Source organism: Cupressus sempervirens, chromosome 5 (assembly GCF_028749045.1).
Source record: "Cupressus sempervirens isolate cs-2001-9-10 chromosome 5, ASM2874904v1, whole genome shotgun sequence".
NCBI lineage: Eukaryota > Viridiplantae > Streptophyta > Pinopsida > Cupressales > Cupressaceae > Cupressus > Cupressus sempervirens.
In genome coordinates, this window is record NC_143122.1 from 380,526,047 (window position 1) to 380,550,354 (window position 24,308).

A 24,308-nucleotide genomic window follows, 5' to 3' on the forward strand; every position below is an offset into this window, starting at 1 on the left:
ATATTTTATTGGGTTTTTCAGTCATGATTTTTATATTAATGGAATATTCTTTATTGTCTTTAGTGTAAAATAGAAGTAGCCCCCAAAAAACAAGGAAATAAAGCTAGGCCAAAAGAGGTAAATTTCTCTGTTTTAATACATTTAAATTTTTTCCCTCAATTTTCAAACTACTTTTATTCGAATTTTCAGTCATTAGTGTTTATATTTATTGGGTATATTCCTTGTTGTATTTAGTGTAAAGCAGAAGTAGCTAAGCGAAGATCAAGGAGAATTAGCAAAGACATGACCCAACCATGAACATGTGTAAGGTCCCTCCTCACATGTACTTTTTAAATATGAATTTCCTTGTTACAATTGTTGTAGGCGATTAGAATGGTTATGAAATAATGTTTTATGGTTTAGATGTCCTAATAAGAATTGAGATCCTAATACATTCATGTTTTAAATAAGTAAGTCATTCAAGAATAAACTACATTATCTTGACTATTTAAATATTAAAATTTTTCTAACAATAATACAAGGTGTTTCACTTAATGATGATGTTATCGATTTTGTTACCTCAGTGATTTGTATTCTATGCATTTAGATAGTTCAATACTCACTATTGGTGATGTTATGGTGTTTAGGTACATGCATGCCTAACAATGATTATTATTGTATTTAATCTACTAATGATTAAATGTGAGTAGAAATGAATTAAATAGTTAAATTATTGAAGCATTATGTTCTAAGTTCACCCCGACCCTTCGTAGCCTTAGTTGTTATTTTATCATTTTGATACTCACGACTCGAGATGTTGAAACATTACCTGATGCTTAGAACATACTATATTATTTCATGCTGTGTGATGTTATTTTCAGATATTTGATGTCTGTCATTTAATGCTTATGTATATGTATGTTGATGAATTAAGTAAAATGTAGGATTAACACATTGATTTTGGAATCTTTAAGATTAAGGATATAAGTAGGATTCAAGAAACCCTGATTGATGTATGTTTCAATTTATGTGAATTTCTGATACGTATATATGTACATGAGATTTTCGGGACTACTGATGTGTGCAATGAGTGTGCAGATATTTTAGCCGAGAAAATCGACGGAGGAACAGAACTGATCTCTATGTGTTAATTTTGGAAACCTTGTTGTTCTTAACTAAAGTATTCTAATCGTGAGATTTATGTATGTATGTATCCTTATGTGATCAGTAAAGGTTAATGTTCATAAACTGTGTTCTTATAGTGTCACTTGACACTCGTGAATTGTTTGTGCCCTTTAGCGTGCTAGTTAGGGTTAGTTGTGTAACCCATGGACCTAAGTCGGATTAAGTTAGTATCTTTTGCTAATTTGGTTCTTAATCAAATTTAGTGATCCTTAATTCAGATTAGTGCTTAATCTACTTTTTTAGCGTTGTTAGTTGGTCCTAATTATTTCCTAGCTTTTGTTTGGTTTGAAACCTATTCCTAAGGGTTTAAAACATGAAATAATTATGCCCAAGGGGTATGGGCATGGGTTGGGGGTCTTTTCCAACCCCTAAGCCCCTTTTGTTGACTTTGGAGATCACTCAAAAAGTCTCATTTTACCTTTGTGCGAAAATTGCAAGTGGCTATCTTGAGTTACCTCACCTCACCTCCACTTAGTGTTTAACCATGTTGTGGGTTGAGTTAGGAGCTTCTAGATTTGTAGGTGGGTGGGTGTAGTTATTGATCCTTTTGGGTGGTTGAGTTGGAGGCTTATTTGGAGGCCTTTCTTGGACTAGTGGAGGATGGTTGCCCAATCTCTACATTTAGAGAGGAGTTCTTGAAAATTGAAAGGAAGGAAGGGGAAACTCTACTCAAACTTGTTCATTGCCATTACCTCTTTGCGAAGGTAGGAATTATCATCTCCCTTGTTCAGATTTCATTCTTGTTTCATGCTTATGCTACCTTGTTGTTGTTTGAATGTTTGTATGTTTGTGGGTATGTTGGGAAGATTTGAAAACCATGTTATTTGGGATGATTTCTTTTCATGTTTATGTTGAAATTTTTGAGATTTTCTTGCATGGGTGTTTTGGTATTACTCACCCTTGGATAGGGCAGAAGTGACCAATTTTGGAAAAGGTCTGTTTAGTCGGACTCCAACTAGTGTAGAGTCTCTTCTCAGGATGAGAAGAGGGAGAAAGGGTAGGGTGTTATGGGCCCCTACCTGTCAGCACAAACCTTGTATGATTATGGTATGTTAAAATCGAAGAACGAAAGTTCTTGGTAAATAGTCCCGATTGGGCATTTGTTTGGTGTTGTGCTTGACTTCTCCTGGTTGGAAGAATCCACCTTTCCCTAGTGTTGATTCATTGTGAATCATATTGTGAAAACCTTGTATGAATACACATGTTTGAATTGTTCTTGGTCATGCTTTTGGTCACTTGATCAGCTTCTGTTCCCTCCATGGTTCTAGAAATGAGTTGCAGAAAACATTATAAATCCCTTGAACAGGGTCATGAAGAAAATTTGATTTAATTGTTGAAATTTGGGATTGAGATCCTATTGTAAATTGTATTTTGAACCTTGTTGTAATAGGCAACGAAGCCGGGTTTTCTTCCTGATTCTTTCCCGGCTGAGCCTTTGAATCAGGTTTGCCAATAAAATGGTGTTTGAGTAAATATGCTTGCATTGAGTCTTATAGCTTTGTTTTCTGTTTTACATATGTAATTTAAAAATTAGATGTGATGGTGTTACCTTACTGCACATTTTTATGGTTGGTAATCACATTCGTATAAATTTGATTTATTAGATAACATGTTGATATATACCTAGCTATGCAATTTTAAGTTTAAAATATGTTAAGAAAATTTGCATTTGAGTTGTGCTTAATTTTTATAATTATACATGTGCGTGAGGAAGTTAAGTGAATTGAGTGAATACTTGTTTCTTACATTTAATCCTATTATCACTTTTAAATATTAAAACAAAATTTGTCGGTGTTCTGGGCATGACATTTTGGTATCAGAGCCCGAGTTCGTAACACTTGGGCAATAATGGGTTCATATAAAGTATGGAAGTTTAAAACTGCATGGACTAAACCTCCTCTTAAATTTACGTATTTGATTCGAAGGAGAAATAATCCTATCTTATTGTATTAACAAGACGTTTAAACTCTAGGTTATAATCAACTTTAAAAAAAAAAAAAACCTCCTTGGCTAATTAAGTACTTTGGATAATTTGATGCTTAAAAAAAAAAAAGAATGAGAGGGGAAGCTTGAGAATATTGTTCATTTTTAGAGTAAATTAGTTCTGTTTTTTGTATGGGAAGGGAAAAAAAAAGAAAAAAAAAGAAGAATTCCCTTGTTACAATAGAGCATATTCTAAAAGATTCTCTAAAATATCTTTAGACATCATTTTTTGTTTTTTAAAATGCTAATTATGAGAATATAAAATGAAATTCAGCAAAAGGGATACGGTCCTATCCTATCCTTTCAAAAAGATTCAAAACACCTAATTTTCTTTTCAACTTAACTTGTCTTGCCAAAAGTGGGCACAGACATATGAGACTAAGGACCTTAGTCAATGTCACCCCACTCTATCGAATCAGAAGGAAAGACATGACTTGTTTAAAGTCAAATTAAACTATTTATATCTTTATTATGTTAACTAAAGGTTCCTTCTCCCAATCACCTCAAACGAAGTTATGAGGGTGTTGTCAGCAAGTCGGACCATCAAATCGACCTCCTATCATCCCAGACTCCATCATGTCATAGTAAGATGTGGGTAGAAGAGTAGATCTGGGCACCATGTGGAATGGGGAAGCAAGTCTTCCTTGTTAAATGTAAACATAAATGTTGGAATTGACCATCTTTCAAGCACACAACCTTTTGAAACTTTTTCACCACTCACGCCTAGGAAAGGATGGCAAGCATGTGCAGCAAGGATGAATCCTCAAAAGGTTTTGTTTAAAAGAAAATAAAATCAATGCAATTAAATTTTCATCCATTTTCTGCAACAAACGAAGTTTTGTTTTGGAGGTCAGTACGTGGCATGGAGGGGGCGACATGATGGAAACTGGTGACTTTTACCCCATGCGGATTTGGCCTGACGCGGATCTAGTCTGACGTGCTAATTATATTAATGCAATATCACCTCCATTCACTGCACTCCATCTTTGATTTTTTTTTTCCATTTCTCCTCTGTCAGCATGAGATGACTTTGGGACGTGGTTATAGTACTTGGACAGAGCGCCCAGCCAAGTAAACAATGGAGGCGCTTATTTTCGAACTTACTTCATTACCTCTGCCATGCGATTTTGGGCATTTATTACCTCTGCCCTACGTACTTGGACGTTAACCATGGAAACTTCCCCCTACAATTTTGATTGGTGAATGAAGCTCCTGTTTGACTGAGTTTCCAGCAAGTCACCTCCACCATATGAAGAATCAGTGCCTTGATTTGTTTTTGGACAACATGCAAGGGTATAAGACAGGCGCTTTTAAAGCGCTAAGAAAAGTATAGGCAGTAGTTTGTTGAGTGGTGGTCGTCCTTTCACCAACCCCCATACCTTCCTCAGCGCCTTGATTTATTTTAGTACAGCACACAGGGTACATAAGAACTGTCCAAGATTTTTTTTAAAGATCAGATTCAATGCAACATATGTAACTTATAGGCCGGCAGAACAAGTTATTTGTCACATTTTATGATTATCTGTTTATAAGTGGCATATTGACAGATGTCCATCAAAGATAGACCCAAACAGGGTGGGAGGATGAAGTTAATGGGTCTGTTTGATTGCATTCTTCCGGCCCCCTACTCTACAATGTCCTGATCTGCGGGGGAGGTAGGCGAGGAACTATCATTCCTTCTGCGATTCTATAAAGGTAGGCAGTGGGGGCCCTATCTTCTAAACCGTCGATAGTGATGCACAGTTTGGAACTACCATTGTAAAGATTTCCAGAATACAAAATTTTCAGTTTCAGTGATTATATATCCATCTTCCAGTCTTTCTTTGTGACTGTCTATCTATATTTAATGCACCTGAGGAGTTTTAGAGAGTCGTGTGCATAGAACAAGTGAATTGGTGTGGGCACTGACTTATTGTTTCCTATTGGACTTTCCCACATGTGGGTAGAACATGCACGGTTCAATTAACTATAGACCAAGTATGTGTATCGCTGTAAAGTGATGTCCATGACGATAATATCATGATAGACACACAAATTAAAGATTCTCGAGCAAATTGTATTTGTCCCATCTCTTCCATTATTCCATCTACTCCATTTAATCTTGTCTTCCCAGCTCGAACCACAATTACCCACGATGGCGACAAGGATATGATAGTTTATTATGTTTAGATGAAATTAAGAGTCGTTAAGAGTGTTTGTCTTAGAATAATTAGTGTTAGATAGTGTTGGTAAAATTTAGTTTTGATTGTTAGATGTTAAAATTCGTATTAGTTTATCATAAATATAGTTTGTATTTATTTATTTATTTGATTATGGTAATTATTAAGTGATGTTAATGTAGCTTAAGGGATGTAGGGAGTAGTTAGGAAGTAGTTAGGAGTTATGTTGATGTTTTATTATTATTATAATTATTATTCTCATTATTATTTAGTAAGTTTTGTTTTATTTGTAGTTTTAAAAATATTAGTTAGTTTTATTTTGGACATCCATTTTATTTTATTTGTTGATAATTTAGAGTTTTAAAGTTTTTATTTGTATATTCTCGATGATTGAATGCAAAATTATAAAACATTGAGACTAGTAGATGATCTCAAGTTTATTAAGCAATGTTTATTTTAATTATCATGATCCATGGTGGAGTAACAATTTTAAGCATAGTTGGCGATGTCTTGTAAAGGAAAAACCTTTAATACATTGATACAAAAATTAATCTAAATACACAAGTTTTGAAATCTCTAGAAAGTAGAAACTGATGCATTTAAAGCAATTAAAAAAAGAAGAAATTTGTTTCTTTAGTATTTCTAGCATTTCCACAAACATCACCAGTAGAAGATGCCTAAGTAGTTCCACACAATAGGTATAATAGTCTGACCATGATGAAGGAAAAAAAATTCAGACTCTCAGATGATCTATAGGTTAAATGCAAACTTGCATCATTGCAAAGTGCTAAAGAACAACATAAGATATGGAAAAAAACTTGAAAATTATTATATTACCAAGTTAGACACTTACCATACTTGAGATGCCTATTTCAATTCCTACAATATCAGTTGACACCAACCAAAAACAAAGAGGCCAGAATAAAAAAATGACATGCATGAAAAATAATACCCTCAAAATGTATTTAGTTATATTTTTGAAAGATATAACTCCTAAACAACAATGTGTGGAAATACTTTTCACCCACAACCACAATCTACAATCAAATTTCATACTCAAATATTTAACTCAAAACAAACTAATCAACCTATAGAGAAAGCCATTTGAGTACGATAATTTTGTAGTATAATTTAACTATGTAGGACACTCAGTTGTAATTAGTACATCTATCCAAATGAATGTTGGAAATATTCAAGACTAATTTAGGTTACGGAGAGGGGATGGGTGAACCAGTAACTTCAAAAACTTTATCAAATATAGATCTTAATTGCAATAATCTTATAACCATTAAATCAGATCTAACTATATGCATGAGAAACTGAAAACATAAACATTCATGGCACATGAACACAATAATTTGGTGACCCAGAAACCTTCCAAATGGAAAGTAAAACTAGGGTGGGGATGATACTCAAAAATTTCAATACTGCAGCATAAAAGTTGGCCTGTTAAGGCCTATAATGATCACTTCTGATGATCTGCCCTATTAGGAGCAATTAGGACTGCTAGGTCCACCTTGTTAGAGGTTTTACAAACATACAATGAAGTATGCACTTGGCAAAGAGATTTGACAAAAGACTATTAAGTATACCTTGTTAGAGGATTTGGACTAGTTCACCTATTAGAATGAAATAATAGATCTCTGACTTATAACTAATTTTTGGATATATATTCTTTGAAGTACTAATCACCTTTATGTAATAGATATGACTCTGCTGCTCCTTTGCTGATATGGCCTTACAATACACTTTGCTGCTGATTCATATTCACATGCTTCTTACATATTCTTCACTCTCACTTGTCATTCATGCATACATACATCTATTCATCTATATTTAGTATGATACAATACATTACATATATATCAATCCAATTTACAAAACTACAAAATCGGCCAATATACAAGTTAACACCAATATTACAAAGTCAGCTCAAGCGAAGACACTTGGGTTCTGAAGACTGACTTGGTGAATTTTGATACACGATGTCCACTATCATTACTCAAAATCGTCATGCATTCGGTAGGGGTAGAAACTCGGTCCATACTAATCATCTTAGAGTAGTTTCAAACTCAATCTGCACTAGTGACTCAATAGATATTGTGTAACTTGGTAGAAATTGAATTACACATTTACCATGACTGCACTTGGTAAACACTGATCATCACATAGCTCGGTTAACACTAACTTCACTTCACATAAACTATTGGCTCAGTTTGAATTGTGAAGCTCAGTGGCTACTGAATTACATGGAAAACAATGTAGACTATTCAATGAGCTCAGTAGCCATACATAATCTAAATAAATGTTGTCACTAATAAGAAGCTTGACTTAATGTCAACAATCTCCCCCTTTGGCATTAGTGACAAAAACACTTATCAACCAAAACTTATATACATCACAGTATCATACTGACTCGGTACTATTTTTGAAATTTTTCAAAATTTGATTTTGTAAGTATATACAGTATACTATCCTTACCTTTGCATGATTCTCCCCCATACAATATACATACTATATTTCATATATATATACATACTATTTCTCCCCCTTCTTGACAATAATGCCAAAGATTTATTCAAAACTTATTTACACAGAGACACTAATATAAGAAATAAACTTAGAATGTACCTTAAGTATGAGTGTTAAAGTCTTATCTCAATTTTCTTACAAAACTTTGCATGTATGTAGAGCAATTTGGACTTCTGTAGAGAGTTCTATCATGTGATTTGCAATTGAGAAGTTGTTGTCATGGATCAATGTTTTTGAGTAAAAAATGTGCTTCTACATTATGTCCATGATGGGAAGGATCATATTCTAAATATCTATTAGTGAAGACTGGATCCTTGCTTCTTCTCTCAATAATTCTGCTTGCATGTCTAACAAGAATCTGATTTTCGTATGATGGGCAAAGCTTGAACTATGGTCAAGTTGCAACTGCTGTGCACTGGCCTTTAGATCTTCATTAATCTTTGTCAGTTTGCTCTTTATTTCCTTTGTAAACTCGGTAACATTACATAATTTTTCAAAAAGTGATGTTACATTTGTGCAAGATTTTTCAAGATTGGGCAAAATTGAGGAAAGCTCCACTTGCTGAATGGCAATTTGTTGAGCAATGTACTCAAGCACTTTGTTATCAAATTTATTCTTTTCTTTCTCAATTGATTTGTCTTGACCACTTGAGTTCTTATTAAACTTTTGGACTGCCTCTTCTAATTGAAACAAAATGTGTTGAGAATTATCAACTTCAACACCTATTACTTCAGTCAAAATATTCTTAGCACTTTCTATTATTTTATATTCTCTGTCTCTTTCCTCTCTTAATTTCTTCTGCTTTGCTTTCTTTTGGAGGAACTGACTAGCTATTTGCATTTGATCTGCTATGGCATTATCAAAATCCCACTTTGGAATTTCAATCTCTTCATCTAGGTCAATGTCCTCCTCTATCTCCTTTCCACTCAAAATTCTTGAATTTGGTTGAGCCTTAGGTTCAACTGCCTTTCTACTTAATGCCTTAGAATCTAGAATGGAAACAATAGTAGAGATAGTAAGACTAGCTATGAAAACTAATATAGTACCAACAGAAGTAATGCTGACTGGTATGCTTGTAAATCCAAAACTAATATACTTACAAAAGTATCTAAAGCTATAGAATCCAAAATTGTAGAACTTGAAACTGTAGTTACTACTGAAGAACATAAAATTGTAGAACATGCTATACTCACTACTGATGATGTTGATTCTGGAATTGAAGAAGAGGGAGGCTATAGCTCGGTAGATGAAGTGGTAGACACTTCCATTAGTGATGTGCTGAGCTATGAGAGAGCAAAGAGTGATTGGAAATTTGATGTATCTGCTGTGGTCACAATCAAACTTGTTGAAGCTATCTCCGAACTTGATGTAGTTGTTGATTTGCTTGGAGAATGAAGAAGTGAGGCAATGACAGCTACTGCTATCTTCATAGGATCTGTCTCCTCATCATCTACTTTGTCTTCCTCGGTAGCTTCTTCCTCTTTATCTTCTTCAACTTCTTCATTGTCAAACTATATTGTTTAAAAGTATATTCCTTCTTCCTCATCATCATTGTCATCATCCTTGAATTCTACTAGAAAGTCACTTCATTTATGCAAGTGATAAATATTCTTCCACATACCTATAACATTCTTGACTACATGCTCTATATCCTTTAAAAAAATTAAACAAGCATTAAATCTAAGAGTCATCTTATCTTCATTTTTCTTCATAAACTCTTTTACCTTAGCATCTGTGATGCTCAATAACAACTGCCTCAGGGTTTGTTCATAGATATCTTTTGCTGTCTATGTAGTTGAGTCCCATCTTGGCTTCAACTTCTCTAATAGCTCATTAGATATCTGAGAGGCTATCTAATTAGGGGAATACTTCCATTTTCCCATCTTGGTTAGCACCAATTCTTCAATCTATTTCTTCTCAGCCTCTATCCTAGTTTCATACTTTAGTGATTTGAAATTGGTTATGCCCGCACCTTCTTCCAATTGTTTCATTTTTCCTGGAAGGTGGGGGGAGCCTTGCTAAACACAACTTCACTACCTTTCTTCCTAGATCTCCTGGTAAACACTGTAGTGGATGACTTGGGTGGCTTGGTGATGATCACCTTGCCTTTCTTCTTTACTGACTCTTCTTCCTTTTCAGAATCTTCTTCATCCTCTGCTTCATCATCATCTTCTCCCTTACCCTCAGTCAACATAAGAGGTGTGCTAGTTTTGAATTTTTTTATTCTCCTCTTGCCTTTGTTAACTGCCTATGGAAGCTTGATTTCAAGCTCTATTCTTGTCTTGGCCTCATCATATGTTCCAAAGTGTGGTGCCTTTGGATCAATAGGTTCATTTGTCAAGGCTTCAATTATGTCCTTTTCTTCATCAATGTTCACCTCATAGGGAAGAGGTTTTACCCATACAACTCTTGGTTTTACTGCTTGAATGTAGACCATTTCATTGTCTACCATGAAACAAACATCGTCTTTGTAATTTTCAACCAATTACTGGGAATCCTGAATCTATTATTCATTTTCTCCTTGAAGACATCAAAGTTAATTATCCATTATGCTGATAGAATTCTCACCCATTTCTGTAATATACTTGTTAATTTGATACAAAATTATCACATCCTTTCTCCATACGATTGTACCTTTTGAAGGGAAAAACTTTTGAACATAGAAAAATAGACATGTCAACAATAAACCAAAATTTCAAGGATTGTTCTTGGATGTCCTAATACTTTTCATGGTTTTGTTAAACTATTTCAACAAGTTTGCAAGATCATATGATAGATTGTTCTTCACAACTTTGAAGGCTAAGTCCACTGCTTCACACGGCACACTATTTAGATGACTAGAACTGTAGATCTTGTGCACTATCACATGTATGCCAACTTTTATTTCTTCATCTATTACACTACTAATCTTCATACTTATGCCATCCCCCTTAGCTAGGATTTTCTTCTCTAACTCCACCCGACCTAGGGTTTTAGTAGTTTTAGCTTTGGAGAGCATAGGAAGGCCGGTGATATGATGAATCGTCTTCTTAGTGATCAAATTTTTTTGCTCAAGCCATAACTGATTGTTGTGAACTTGGCTTAGGATGTATCTAATCCATTTGATTTGGAAACTTTAGGGTAGGTGGGGAATGTGGGTTAAACCCTTATCTTCCAAGTGCTTATGTTTGGGTTTAAGAACACCATTCACTCACAATTCACCTAGGGCATCATCTATCTCTAGGGTTCAAATTTCTTGAATTGAGCACTTAAAATGAGTTTGGATATCGTTAATGAGTAGTACCTTAGGAGGGATTTGCGATTGTGCTCCATTTGGACCTAGGGTTTCTATAATTGCTGGCACAAGTTTGAAATCTGGTGGTTTCCATTTGACTCCTCGAACCAACATTTTTGACCCTTTCTTTACCTTGCTATTGTAGCTTGATGCTGCCATGACTACTTGGTAGGTTATGGAAAACTTCAAAAAAAATTACAGCAAATTCTGCTCGAAATTGTTTGATCGCTTTGCAATTCACTTGATTGCAATAAAAATTTAAAATTTTTGATGAAAAATAAATTCAACTTCCTACCTTTTGATGAAATTTTGCCATTAATGCTTGGTAAAAAAGTAGCTGTAATGACATCATTATGTGCAATAGGCTGTCATCCACTATCTATTTGGATTGCTCGGTAAATGCTTCATAAGTCGATAACCAAACATGTGAGATTGGTTACTCTCAACCTTGCTCGGTAGAGTCCATGACCCAACCTTACTCGGTAGGGAAAGTAACTCAGTGATAACTGATACTAATCTTCTGTGATCCCTTTATATCTTAAATACTAATTTGGATCTTTGTTCCCTTTTAATTTTGGAATTGTTTAGATGTGATCATGATAACAGTTCCAGTTCTTACTTAATAACTTAGTTGGAAATGGTGGAGTCACCCACTTCTTGAGTGACATGACCATCATTACTTGGACTAGCTTCCTCGGTGGATTTAGGAATCCATTGCCGCCTCATTTGCTTTCTGATGTTGTCTGCTTTTGCTTTCTTTTCATCTTCAATTCTACCTATATTCATGCATTTCTTGGCTAGATGACCAAGTTCTATACAAGTGAAACATCGTATGATGGTATCTCTCTTCCTTATGTGATGTTTAACATAGTCCATGCCAATGTGTACATACTCTCCACAGTAATGACATCTGCACTAGGTGTTATAGTCCCAACCAAATATTGCTTTCCCAATTTTCTTTGCTAGATTGAATGATTTGGTTCTATAGTTTGATGCCTTGTGGCCTTGTTTCTTGCATTTGTGACACTTGCCTTCAAATTTTGGTTTCTCATTACATTCATTAGCCTTGTGACCATGCTGATTACAATTGTAACATTTACCAGTGAATTTTTCTTTACCATTACTCCAACATTTTTTTGATGTATGACCTATCTTACCACAATGATTACAAGTAGGTCTTTGATTCCTTTGAGCACAATGTTTGGAGGATTCACCCTCTTTTTTGTACCAAATTCTTGCTTTACCTTTTTATGTATAGAGATTTTTCTCATTCAGTTGATTTAATTGATTCATGTTTGGTTGGGATTTTATCATTCTCTCATTAACTTGCTTTTTAGTGTTTAGGTCATTTTTCAATCTTTCATTGATTTGCTTTTCAGATCTCAACTCACTTCTTGTTCTTTCATTGATCTGTCTTTGGCTCATGATTTCTTCATTTGCATTAGAGATATGACCTATAAGATTTGCATACTAAAGGGATTGGTTCTGGATCTCATTGTTTCTTCCATCTATTTCTTCTTTCATTTTGTTCCTTTTTTCCAAGATTTCACATAGCCTTACTGATTGAATTTCTTGTTTTCTTTTGAGCTTTCTTATTTCTTCTTGTAGGGAACCATTATTCTCTAAGAGTTCTTTGATTGCATCATTTGCTTCATCTGAACTACTTGAAGGGAAAATGTCTTCAATCTTTTCTTCAATGTATTGATGATCATTCATTTGATTTGAATGTTCCTTCCTTCTTTTTAAGGATTGGGAAAGTTGCTCCTTAGCTTTCTTGAGTTGTGCAATGGCCATTTCTAGATCTACCTTTTCATTATCAATTGCCTTATCAAGTATAAATATTTCCACTATCCTTGATCTTTGCTCAAGCTATCAAGCTTTATCCTGAGAACCACAAATGCTATGATATCAATTGTTGGAAATATTCAAGACTATGCTAGGTTATTGAGAGGGGAGGGGTGAATTAGTAACCTCAAAAACTTTATCAAATATAGATCTTAATTGCAATAATCCAATAACCATTAAATTATTAAATCAGATCTAATTGTATGCATGAGAAACTAAAAACATAAACATTCATGGCACATGAACACAATAATTTTGTGACCCAAAAACCTTCCAAATGGAAAGTAAAAATGGGGTGGGGATGATACCTACAAAACTTCAATACTACAACATAAAGTTGGTCTGTTAAGGCTTACAATGATCACTTCTGATGATCTACCCTATTAGGAGAAATTAGGACTGCTAGGTCCACCTTGTTAGAGGTTTTATAAACATACAATGAAGTATACACTCAATAAAGAGATTTGACAAAAGACTGTTAAGTCTACCTTGTTAGAGGATTTGGATAGGTTCACCTTTTAGAATGAAACAATAGATCTCTGACTTACAACCGATTTGCTGATAGAGATTCTTTGAAGTACTGCTCACCTTTATGTGATAGATATGAATCTACTACTCCTTTGCTGATATGGTCTTACAATACACTTTGCTGCTTATTCACATTCACATGCTTCTTACATATTCTTCACTCTCACGTTTCATTCATGCATACATACATCTATTCATCTATATTGAATATGATATAATACATTACACACACACACACACACACACACACACACACACACACACACACACACACATATCAATCCAATTTACAAAACTACAAAGTCGGCCAATATACAATTTAACAGCAATATTACAAAGTCGGCTCAAGTGAAGACACTCAGGTTCTAAATACTGACTTGGTGAAGTTTTGATACACGACACCCACTATCATTACTCGACATCGTCATGCATTCAGTAGAAGTAGAAGCTCAGTCCATACTAATCATCTCAGAGTAGTCTCAAACTCAGTTTGTACTGGTGACTCGGTAGATACTTTGTAACTTGGTAGAAACTAAATTACACATTTACCATGATTGTACTTGGTAAACATTGATCATCACATAGCTCGGTTAACACTAACTTCACTTCACATGAACTGCTGGCTCGGTTGCTACTAAATTACATGGCAACCACTGTAGACTATTTAGTGAGCTTGGTAGCATACAAAATCTAAATAAGCATTGTCACTAATAACATACTTGACTTAATGTGAACAATGAAGGCATGAGAAAATAATTTTCTTCCAATCGGATGAAAAAATATGCAATCTAGACACAATTTCCACCAAAAAAATCAAGACAAAATGAGTGCCATTTCAAGCCAAAAATCCTATACATAGTTGAATATCAAAATCTCATGAAAAGAGAAAATGCCCACCCAAAAAAGAGAGTTTTAAGTTCATTAATGAGCTTTCTACTCCATCCGCAAACTTGGTTGCTTTAACTTGTGCTTCTAGTGATGGGGAGTTTCAATCCAATCAAAATATTTAATCGCAAAGGAAGCTATAATGTATCAAAGAATTCTATGACATCAAGCCCATTTCCCAAGGCTTTCATCCCTCCATTAGGCATTCAAATGTGGAAGAACACACAAAATTAGGGATGATAGCATATTGTGAAGAAATTTTATGTTATCAAAGGAAATGTACTAATTGCAAGATATCAACAAAATGAATTTTTTGATAAGGCTTTCACTATTTGTAAAAAAAAAATTCAATTGGTTTTTTAATAACCACATTCAAAAACTTTCATAAGTTTTTCCCTAACATGTTAAAATAGAACTCCCCAAATAGAGTATGGGCAACCTGCGATACGATTGGTGATGTTGACAAGTCTCTTCTAACCCAAGCTACTCTCTCAAGTCACCCAGCAAAGGACTTCCCTAGTAATACCTAGAAGAAAGAGGCTAGAATAAAAAAAATGAGAAAACAAATTTATTTTCCATTAACATGCACATATAGTTATATCTTCGAATTATTTTTAGTCAAATGCTTTTTTCAAATACAAAGTCTCTTTAAGTTGATTTAGATAAACTGACCTTTATTCAATGCATATTGTGTAAGACCTCAATGTGTCCCTCTTGGCTTTACCACGTAATGTACAAGATTGCAAAACTATAAAGATGTATACAATGAAGTTTCCATTGTAATCAACAATCTCAAAATTAATGAGATCAATCATAACAAATGTTCATAGAAAGTCATATTGTACTATACATGCACCAAAGCTAGAAAACCATATTCATAGAAATAACAAGTATATATATATATATGTGTGTGTGTGTGTGTGTGTGTGTGTGTGTATGTGTGTGTGAGTGTGTGTGTGTGTGTGTGTGTGTGTGTGTGTGTGTGTGTGTGATAATTGTTATATAATGAGTTGTACATAAATATGTCATTTCTACAAAGTGCAAATATATGTTCATGTTTTGCAATACAACTAAGTTCGAGAGTCGTAGTCTTCCCACATCCTTTGGGCTATTTCATCTCAAAAATTCCCCTAGATTTTCTATCTGTTTGAATCATTCCATAAGTCTCTAGAATGGACACATTTATCCTAGCATGATCATCATCCTCTTCAATATCCACTTCGGATAGAAGACTATCCTCCATGGTAATGAAATTGTGTAGTATGTCGAATGCCAAAACAATCTTTGTTTGGGTAAATATACCGTAGGATATTGCATGCTTTAGGATAGGAAAATGTTTCCTTAAAATATTAAATGTTTTCTCAATCACATTCCTAAGAGAGGAGTGTCAGTGGTTAAATAAATCTTTGGGAGTGCTGATCGAGTTTGCTCTACAAAACTCTTTTAGGTGGTAATGTGTACACTGATAAGGGGCAAGAAAACCTGGTACATTTTGATACCCGACATCAACTAAATATAATTTTCCTACATAAATGGAAATAAAATTATAATAAAAATAGAGCATACAAGTTTTGATTTAATATAATGATAATATTATCATATAAAATATGAATTAATATAGTAGGAGGAACCATCAGTGGATCTGCTCTAGACAAAGCTAAAGCAAGCACCTAACTATCTGCGACAGACCCTTTCCAAACAACAAGAATATATTGAAACTTGTAGTCAAATGAACAAACACCCAAAACATTTTGTGACAAATTGCCTTTTCTATCATGATATTTTGCTTGGATGTCCACATCGACAGTAACATGCATATGGGTTCCATCAATTGCACCAATACAATCCTTTAAAAAGAAATATTATTAGCAAATATAAATTAATAATATTATTATTTCTAGCAAAGAAAGAAATGTCACTAGAGTATTTACCTTGAAATATGGATCAAAATGGTCGTTCCTAGCAATTTTTGGAGGATTTATTGCAAGAGGGGGTAACAGATAATCGTTATGAAGTGCTGATATGACCTTCAAGACCTTGTGGAAGTGTTGACTCACTATCTCTCCTGAGTGACCAATGTTATGGGAAATCTTTTGGTTCCTTAGATTATGGCGAAGGGTGTGGAGAACCATCACTAGTTGTTCTTCCAATGTTATGTTAGCCGTATCTTGGATGCTCCATTTTTGTCTTAGAATTTTGGCCAAGCAAAAGAAGGCTACTCTACTCATAAGTATTTGGTTGTGAAAATTTATGTTACTAGAATGGTTAATATGCTTATAAAAAGGACATGAAACTCTTCTTCACTTATTCCTATATCTTCTAGCCTCTTGGGAAGATACTACTATCAATACTGCAAGGCTGGCCAACAAAACAACGAGTATGCACATGACCTTGATCTTCTTAACTATGACTCCTTGGACTTCTATATTTCAAGTAAGATCCATCGAATGACTTAAAATGAAAACAAGGTCATGTGAATCTTATTATTGTTAAGAGTTATATAAACAAAATATAAATAATAATTACTTAAAACTACCGAGACTACATCAATACATAGAAACTTTTCTTACTAGATAAGATCTCTAGACATTATGGAAGAGGCAACTTCTAGCTTACATTGTATTAAAGAGAGTATATGGAGAAGTTCAAAAGGGGGGCAACAATTACTAATCTAGTTTACATAAGGTTTTGAGGGCACAACATGTATTTCAGTAGGACCCAACAGTTCTATATGCCAAATCTGCAAAGAGCTAAAAGGGAACACTAGTCATAAAGATAATGATCTCTGAAGAAAACATTCCTATAGAAAAACACAATCTTCATCTACTTTGGAACCAAATAATAAAGAATATACACATAGAATGAAAAGGGTCAAACAAAGAGCTACACCATGTTCTGCAACAAAAAAAGGATGCTGCAGCTATATGTGAGCAGAAAAAGTGACAATTGAGCAAAAAAGGATACTGCAGCTATATGTGTGCAAAAAAAGTAACAATTGAGCAAAAAAGGATATTGCAGCTATAGCTGTGATAACTGTTACCAATGTAAGTATGCATAAAAATTGGGATGAGAGAAGACAGTTGTACATTTCAAGGAGTGATGGTAGCTTTATATTATTGAAGACGAATATTATAGACAATTTTCATGCATTCATACAAACAAATATTATAGATAAATTTCGAGTAATTATGATCATACTCCCCAGATTAATCCATAGAAAAAATTTGCAGAGAATGACATGATGAGTTGCATCTCCTTAAAACACATTGTATGCACCCTAAAATGGTCGCCTAGACTATGGGCCCCCATTATTCAATTTATCAAATTTCCTGAATCAATGGTTTGCAATATTTTATTAAATCAATTTAAATCAATTTCCTTGATCAAATTTGATTTTTTCTTTTATTTTTTAAGGTTGATCATTTTATCCTAAGTCTTATTTAATTAAAAGAAAATCTCCCTTTTAATTAAATAAAATAAGTCCCCATTTAATTAAAAGAAAACCTCTCTTTTAATTAAATAATTCATCCACATTTAATTAATTAAGAGAAAAACCGCTCTTTTAATTTAATTAAATATTTCCTATTTAATTAAAAGAACTTGCTCCCTTTTAATTAATTAAATATCCCACTTAAATCTTTTTTTGATGAAAAAGGAAATAAAACAAATAAAAATTTGAATAAATCTATTTTTTTTTGTTTTCTCTACACTTAATGTGGGATGTATCTTTTCCCTCTTTCCATTTTCTTCTCCATTTAATTCTTTTCCTATTTTCTCATTGGTGGATTTTGTTTTCACATAGATCATTCTTTCTCCACCCTTGATTAAATCATTTTTCCTCTTAATCTCGATCATCCAATCTCCTTTATAAGGGAGAACTTCTATCTTCTTGTCTTATTCTCTCTTGCATGCATGGCTTTCATCATGAGTTTTCATCCTTGCATTTGCATATTAGTTTAGATTCACATTTGTTTTCATAGATTAGATCTACATTGTTATTAAGTTTCCTTTTTTGTATTGTTTTGCATTGTTATCATTTAGATTAGTTTTCATCTTCATTTACATGCATATTAGATCATTGAAGAATCTCTTGTTTTATGGTATACTTGCATGAGCATAAACTAGGTCAGACTGAGGGCCTCCATTACAAACCCCTGCACTCCATGAATAGGGAGCTATGAGCCACCATTTGAGACCTCATTTTTGAGAAATCTTGAATATAATGACTCATAGAAGTGTGCCCACATTTTAGGCATGCACACATGACATACAACAAACTAAAATACATGACATACAAATGAGATACTTGGTATTTTTTAAAACTCTCCTTGTGTGCTATGTGTTCTAGTTGGCTAGATAGTGACAAGTTCATGATCTAGCTTGCTCAAAGCACCACATCCATGATTTTTTTTTTGAATTTGACAAAATGACTATTATTATTGTTTCCTAAACCCTGACTAGTCTAATAAATGGTTAAGATCTTTATCTATAACGTATCTCCCATAGTTTTTGAATATCGAGCATAGAAAATTTGAACTTTGCATGTGAGGCTTTAATTAATTATTTCAGTAGAAGAATTTGCGATGTATTTGATTGAAGAATAAGTATAATGGGACCTTCCCAATCCACCTTGTTTATCTTTCCTAATTTTCATTTTTCTATCTTATTTTGCCCACGCGATCTTTCCTAATTATGGTTCCTTGGACTTTTATATTTTGAGTAAGTAGGAAAGTGGCAAGAAACCCAAATGTGGTGGAAATAAATTTAAATGTGAAGAATACTTAATAAAAAAGAAGTGGCCCAAAAACTTATCATATCAAACCCTGAAAAATTAAGGCTTTTCCAAATATGCAAAAATGCACTATTTATTGGGATTCAAGGATGGCTAAAACAATAAAAGTATCATAAAAAAAACAATAATCACAAGAGTGAGAACATATAGGAACAATTTAGAAACAAAAAAATTAAGCAGAGATAGTTTTGTAATTGAAATAAGGAGTGGATTAAGGATACCTTGTTAGAAGAGTTGTGAGAAGGATAATGCAAATTCGATGCTGTAGTTGGACCCGCCCACTACTGATGATATCCTGCCTTAATCAATTGAGCCACAAAAAGAAGATGTAAGTCCTCCCTTTACATAAAAAACATGCTCAAACTCCACAAGGAGCTTGATCGCTTTCAACCACTACACAAAATATAAACAATTCTTCAAAATACACACAAAATGAACCAAATATTAACAAACACCAAAATAAGTAGATCAAATATGCAGAAGCACATAACATAAATCTAAAACCATTAACCTAAAATAGAAATGGTACATTTCATAAACATTTCTAATTCTATTTAATGATAAAAGACAACATTACAGACATGAAAAATAAGGACAAAAGCAAAAATTTAAATTCCTATGTGGACAAACCCTAGCATTCGACAACTGGTTTGCCTTAAACTTTCTATTACATTTCATTGTATCTAAGAACATGTAATATAATTTTTTAAATTTTTTTCCTCTTTTGGTCAATAAACAACTAGTAGTAATTTCTCATGTGTGTAGATAATAGATAGAAAAAAGAAATGATTGAACCAAATATCCCTCACAGACAGAGTGCTAAAGGATTTGTAGAAGGCAAAGATGGAGCTAAATCCCATCAATATAAAATGTTACAACCATCTTCAAATGTGTGTATTTATGAGGTTCTTGAATCCATGATGGCTTCAAAACCACAAGCTTAATTATGTTCCTTTGGTAGTGTCCTTTGGATTTTATCATCACAAGAAAGGGGAACAACTATCTGTAATGGATGACCACAAGCTAGAAGTAGTAGAGAGAACATCAAAAGGCTCAATAATATGGACATCTATATGTTGAAAACATAAACTGAGATGTTAGAGAAAAGAATCAAGGAGTGCTACCAAGATTCAACAGTTGAATACGATAGAGAAACAGTGGCCTGGATGCTAACAATGGGTGCATCTTTTATTCTAGAGTTAATTGATGACTTAATTGAATCAGAGAAAGATGTTTCTTTTCTTTGGAATCAAGAAATCATCACAAGCTTGATGGGGAGAGATAATGAAATAGGTGTCATGTTCCATGATCTAGATAGGGAAGTTTCTATACAACCAATTGAACAATTTTAGGTGGCTATGAAACAAATAACAGATCAATATCACAATCTGTTGAATTTGTGGATCAGACAATTCAAAGAAGAGTATTGCTCAAGGCCATGGTACATTATCTCTCTTCTAGTGGTGATACTTGTTTAGGGTATGATTATTGTGCAAACAATTTTTGGATCAAAAAATAACTAAAGTTATATAATCTCAGATATAAATGACATTGCTTCTTTTTTAGAATTTTACAAGATGTTGAACCTAAAGGGTTATATTGTCTTTTGATCTATGTCATTGTTTACATGTATATGGTTAAATGACATCAATAATATCCAAATCAGTAACGCATCAATTTATGTTATTTTAGTCTTGAATTTCAAAAGTTGCATGTAATTTCAACATTTTAAGCAATCTAGGTTTTTACAAAAAATAATTATAATTTTATGAAATTTACAGTAATCTGTTTTGCGCATTATACATATAATTTTTTTTAATAGAAAATATTAATGTGTTAATGATCTCCTAGGTTATTTCTTAAGCCATTTTTGATAAATTTATGATTCATTGTTTGTTAGTCAAAAAATTGAAATTATTATTCAAACAAAAATACAAAAATACTTGTAAGAAAGGGAAAAATAAATTCATCATTAGGAAACATATTAAAATTGGAGATATTTGAAAAAAATAATACTAAGTTGTTTGTTGAATAGTAGAAGTCCATACTCTTTTCTTATTGTATTCTATCATATGTTGACTTCTTTCTAAACATCAAGGAAGATGCCACCTTAAAGGTTTGCAACCCTAAAAAATATCAAGTTAGAAATGCAAAACTCTTCGCAATAAAGCTTTAATACCACAACAAGAACACAATAACAATACACAAACATCAAATTGGAGAAATGCCAAATCCTTTCTATTTGAAACTAGAAGTAAAATTTTGCAAAATCATTTGATTACAAACTAAGAAATAAGCCACTGATTATAAACAAATTTGCAACAATTTGGAGTTGTATCCAACAAAGTCTACAACTTCTTATCCAACTCATGCTATAGACTTAGAGTTATAATTTAGATTTTGAAATTATCTACAATGTAATGAACTACTGCTACAACATTTGTTTCTTCACTGCTCAGGACTTCCATTCACAAAAATATTCTTTCTTTGCTCCTACTTACAATATCATATAGTCTTGTGGAATATGCCCCCTTGTAGAACAGAGAAAGAAGGCAGAGCATGAAACCTCATAAATGAAATCAACATGATTAACATCTAATTAAGAGAAACTAAGTGACTGCCATGCCATAGTAGTGAAGTTTCCTTTGGCTATATGATGTGTTAAGCCGGTGGTCAAAATTCTCATACTTTTGAGCTCTTGGAAATTTTTTAGAAAAGGGTTTTTTTTTTCTTTTGGTTGCAAGAAATGGAGAGAAAAGAATCTATATTTCACTTTGATTCTACCAAAGTGAAGAGAAAGGCGGCTACAATTCCACCAAAGCGAGGAAGTATAACACGACACATAATTGCCAAATTTCTAACTTTGAGATCAATTTCATTATGTTGCAGATGATGAGATTTGGGGCTTTTGAAGCAGACCCTTACTAAATTTTCATGAGTTGTAAAAAGAGGGTTTGAAAGTGTTATGTATGTAATTATTAGGTTTTTCATGATTCTCTCTATGAATCTAATTGCTCTACTTGTATTTGCGAGTCTGCAAATGCATATGCTGATTTTAATGAAGAAATAATGCGTTTAGAGGCTATATATAATGCCTCTGGGGTGTTAACAAGGCAAAAGTTGTAGTGTAAACTGAAAATGAAAAGTTGCAGGTTGTTTTCAAACAAGAATTGCAAGAGAGCATCTAAAATCAAACAATGGACAGTCACAGGCTATTTGTTAGTTAGGGTTTTGAATTATTCAAATAAATGAGACATCTAAAATTTAAAAAAGAAATTAAGAAAATAGAGCTTTGGCTTTGAATAGATTTTCAAAGGAAGTTTGTCATTAGCTTTCTTATTCTGCTAATTCATCTTAGCTTTCCTTTTCTTCACTCAACAATAGGGTTTGCAGATTGTCATTGAAATATATGCAGATGATCAAAACATTAGTAGAGATTTACACTTGGGAGCTATATGAGCATACATAAAAGCCACAAAACTACTACAAATCTAATATAACGTACCTTTCAATACAAGCAAAATGCAAGACCTTCCCATTTTGTCACTACTCAACGAAATCAATCTCGAGAAATGACAGAGTGAAATGGCATAAGTATTATGAGTGAGAGTTTTTTTGCAGATCCGATGAATTATACATTTTTCCATATGTTGGGAAAGTGAGATTGGTAGACCTAATGAACTATGCATTTTTCCATATGTTGGGAAAGTGAGATTGGGAATGGGATTGGCCCATTCCAATTAGAAGTTTTTTTTAGAATGGATAAAATCCCACTTTAATCTAAAATAGGAATTCAAAATCTTATTCTCCACTCCCATTCTGTATAGCAAACAAAGAATTAAAAACATATTCTAATTTTCTAATCATATTCACATCATATTCTAACAACCAAACAGACCCTAAGGGAATTAGTTTGAGATGATCAAAAGGAGAAGTGAAAGGCAACACATAAAATGGGTATTACATGTGTCTTACAGAACCATCCTCCAAAGATATAGCAAAATTCACTATAAAGTCATGTATAAAGGTTTGAAAAATCTCATATTTATAATCTATTTTGTGTAGTTTACTCAATCATTATTTTCCATATTTAGTGCATTCTTTTTTGTTTCAAAATTTTAGTCATTTTATATAGTTTTAATATATTTCATGAGAACTTGTTGTGTTTAGAAGATCTACCAAGGCTACCAAGATATGCAATTAATGTGAGGAAAAGTATAATGTTATGCTTTGTCACTTCTTAAGTTTAATTCAATTTCTTCCACTCAAAAATAATTTTAGTTTACATGAGTTTTTAAGTATTTTAGAAATATGTCATAAAACATCATTCTTCTTACACTAATAGTATACAAAATGAATATTTCATATTAATAAGAAGAATTGAAAAAAAAGAAATTTTAATAAATTGAAAAAATATGTTTTATGTGTGTTAAGTTCTTTAAAATAAATTTTTTGAAAAATTAAATATGTTATCTTACATTTCACATGTTTTTCAAGATATTTGATATATTAAAGGATATTTAGATCCATAGATTAAAATATTTATTCAAATTCTTCAATTTGAATAACCTATATTAATCATTGACATTAATGGTATTTTTTTTAAAACTTGATATTGTCTCTTATATAGATAAAACTAAAAACCTTGATAACTTGCTGTGTTTAGTGTAAATAACATAGATCTACCAAGGCTACCAAGGTATGCAATTAATGTGAGGAATTTCTTGTACGTATGAATAATTTCATTTGGTATGAGTAACATGCTATTTTGATTAAATTATCTAGGATGTTTTAAAAAGTGATTTTTTTTTCAAAAAGGAAACTGATAGAATGATTTGTTCCAACCATTTCTAATGCTCTTGATTTTGTGCAGGTTCGACGATATTCTTGATTTTAAACTATACGACAGTGTGTAGTATCTTTCTTCCTCTATTTTATTTTAGAAACTGCAACATATTTTTCTTCTAGGGCTTTTATTTTGCAAGTAATACTCTTTATGTGCATATAAATTGACTATTTTTAGAACAACCCCAAGTCTTATTTGTTTTTACTTACTTTTTCTAATTTCACTAATTTCAAAATCTTTCCTTACCTTGGAATTCTGTAATTTTATATAATTTACATGTTTCTTTTCCTAACTTTTAAC

At 32.9% G+C, this 24,308-nt stretch overlaps 1 protein-coding gene across 3 annotated transcripts in view; it reads left to right on the forward strand.

Annotated features, from left to right (window-relative positions):
- Nucleotides 1-2,637, forward strand: part of LOC149556360 (phenylacetaldehyde synthase-like) — a 191,595-nt gene extending 188,958 nt beyond the window's left edge. Inside the window, exons 13-15 of one of the 3 annotated variants that reach the window (XM_089830647.1) lie at nt 64-117; nt 235-303; nt 627-2,637. In XM_089830647.1, coding sequence (XP_089686773.1) covers nt 64-117; nt 235-297 — 117 coding nt within the window. In that variant the 3' untranslated portion in view covers nt 298-303; nt 627-2,637. Of the gene's footprint in view, nt 1-63; nt 118-234 lie in introns of all 3 variants that reach the window. The other 2 variants (XM_089830646.1, XM_089830650.1) reach the window with 2 other exon arrangements.
- The last annotated feature ends 21,671 nt before the right edge of the window (nt 2,638-24,308 follow it).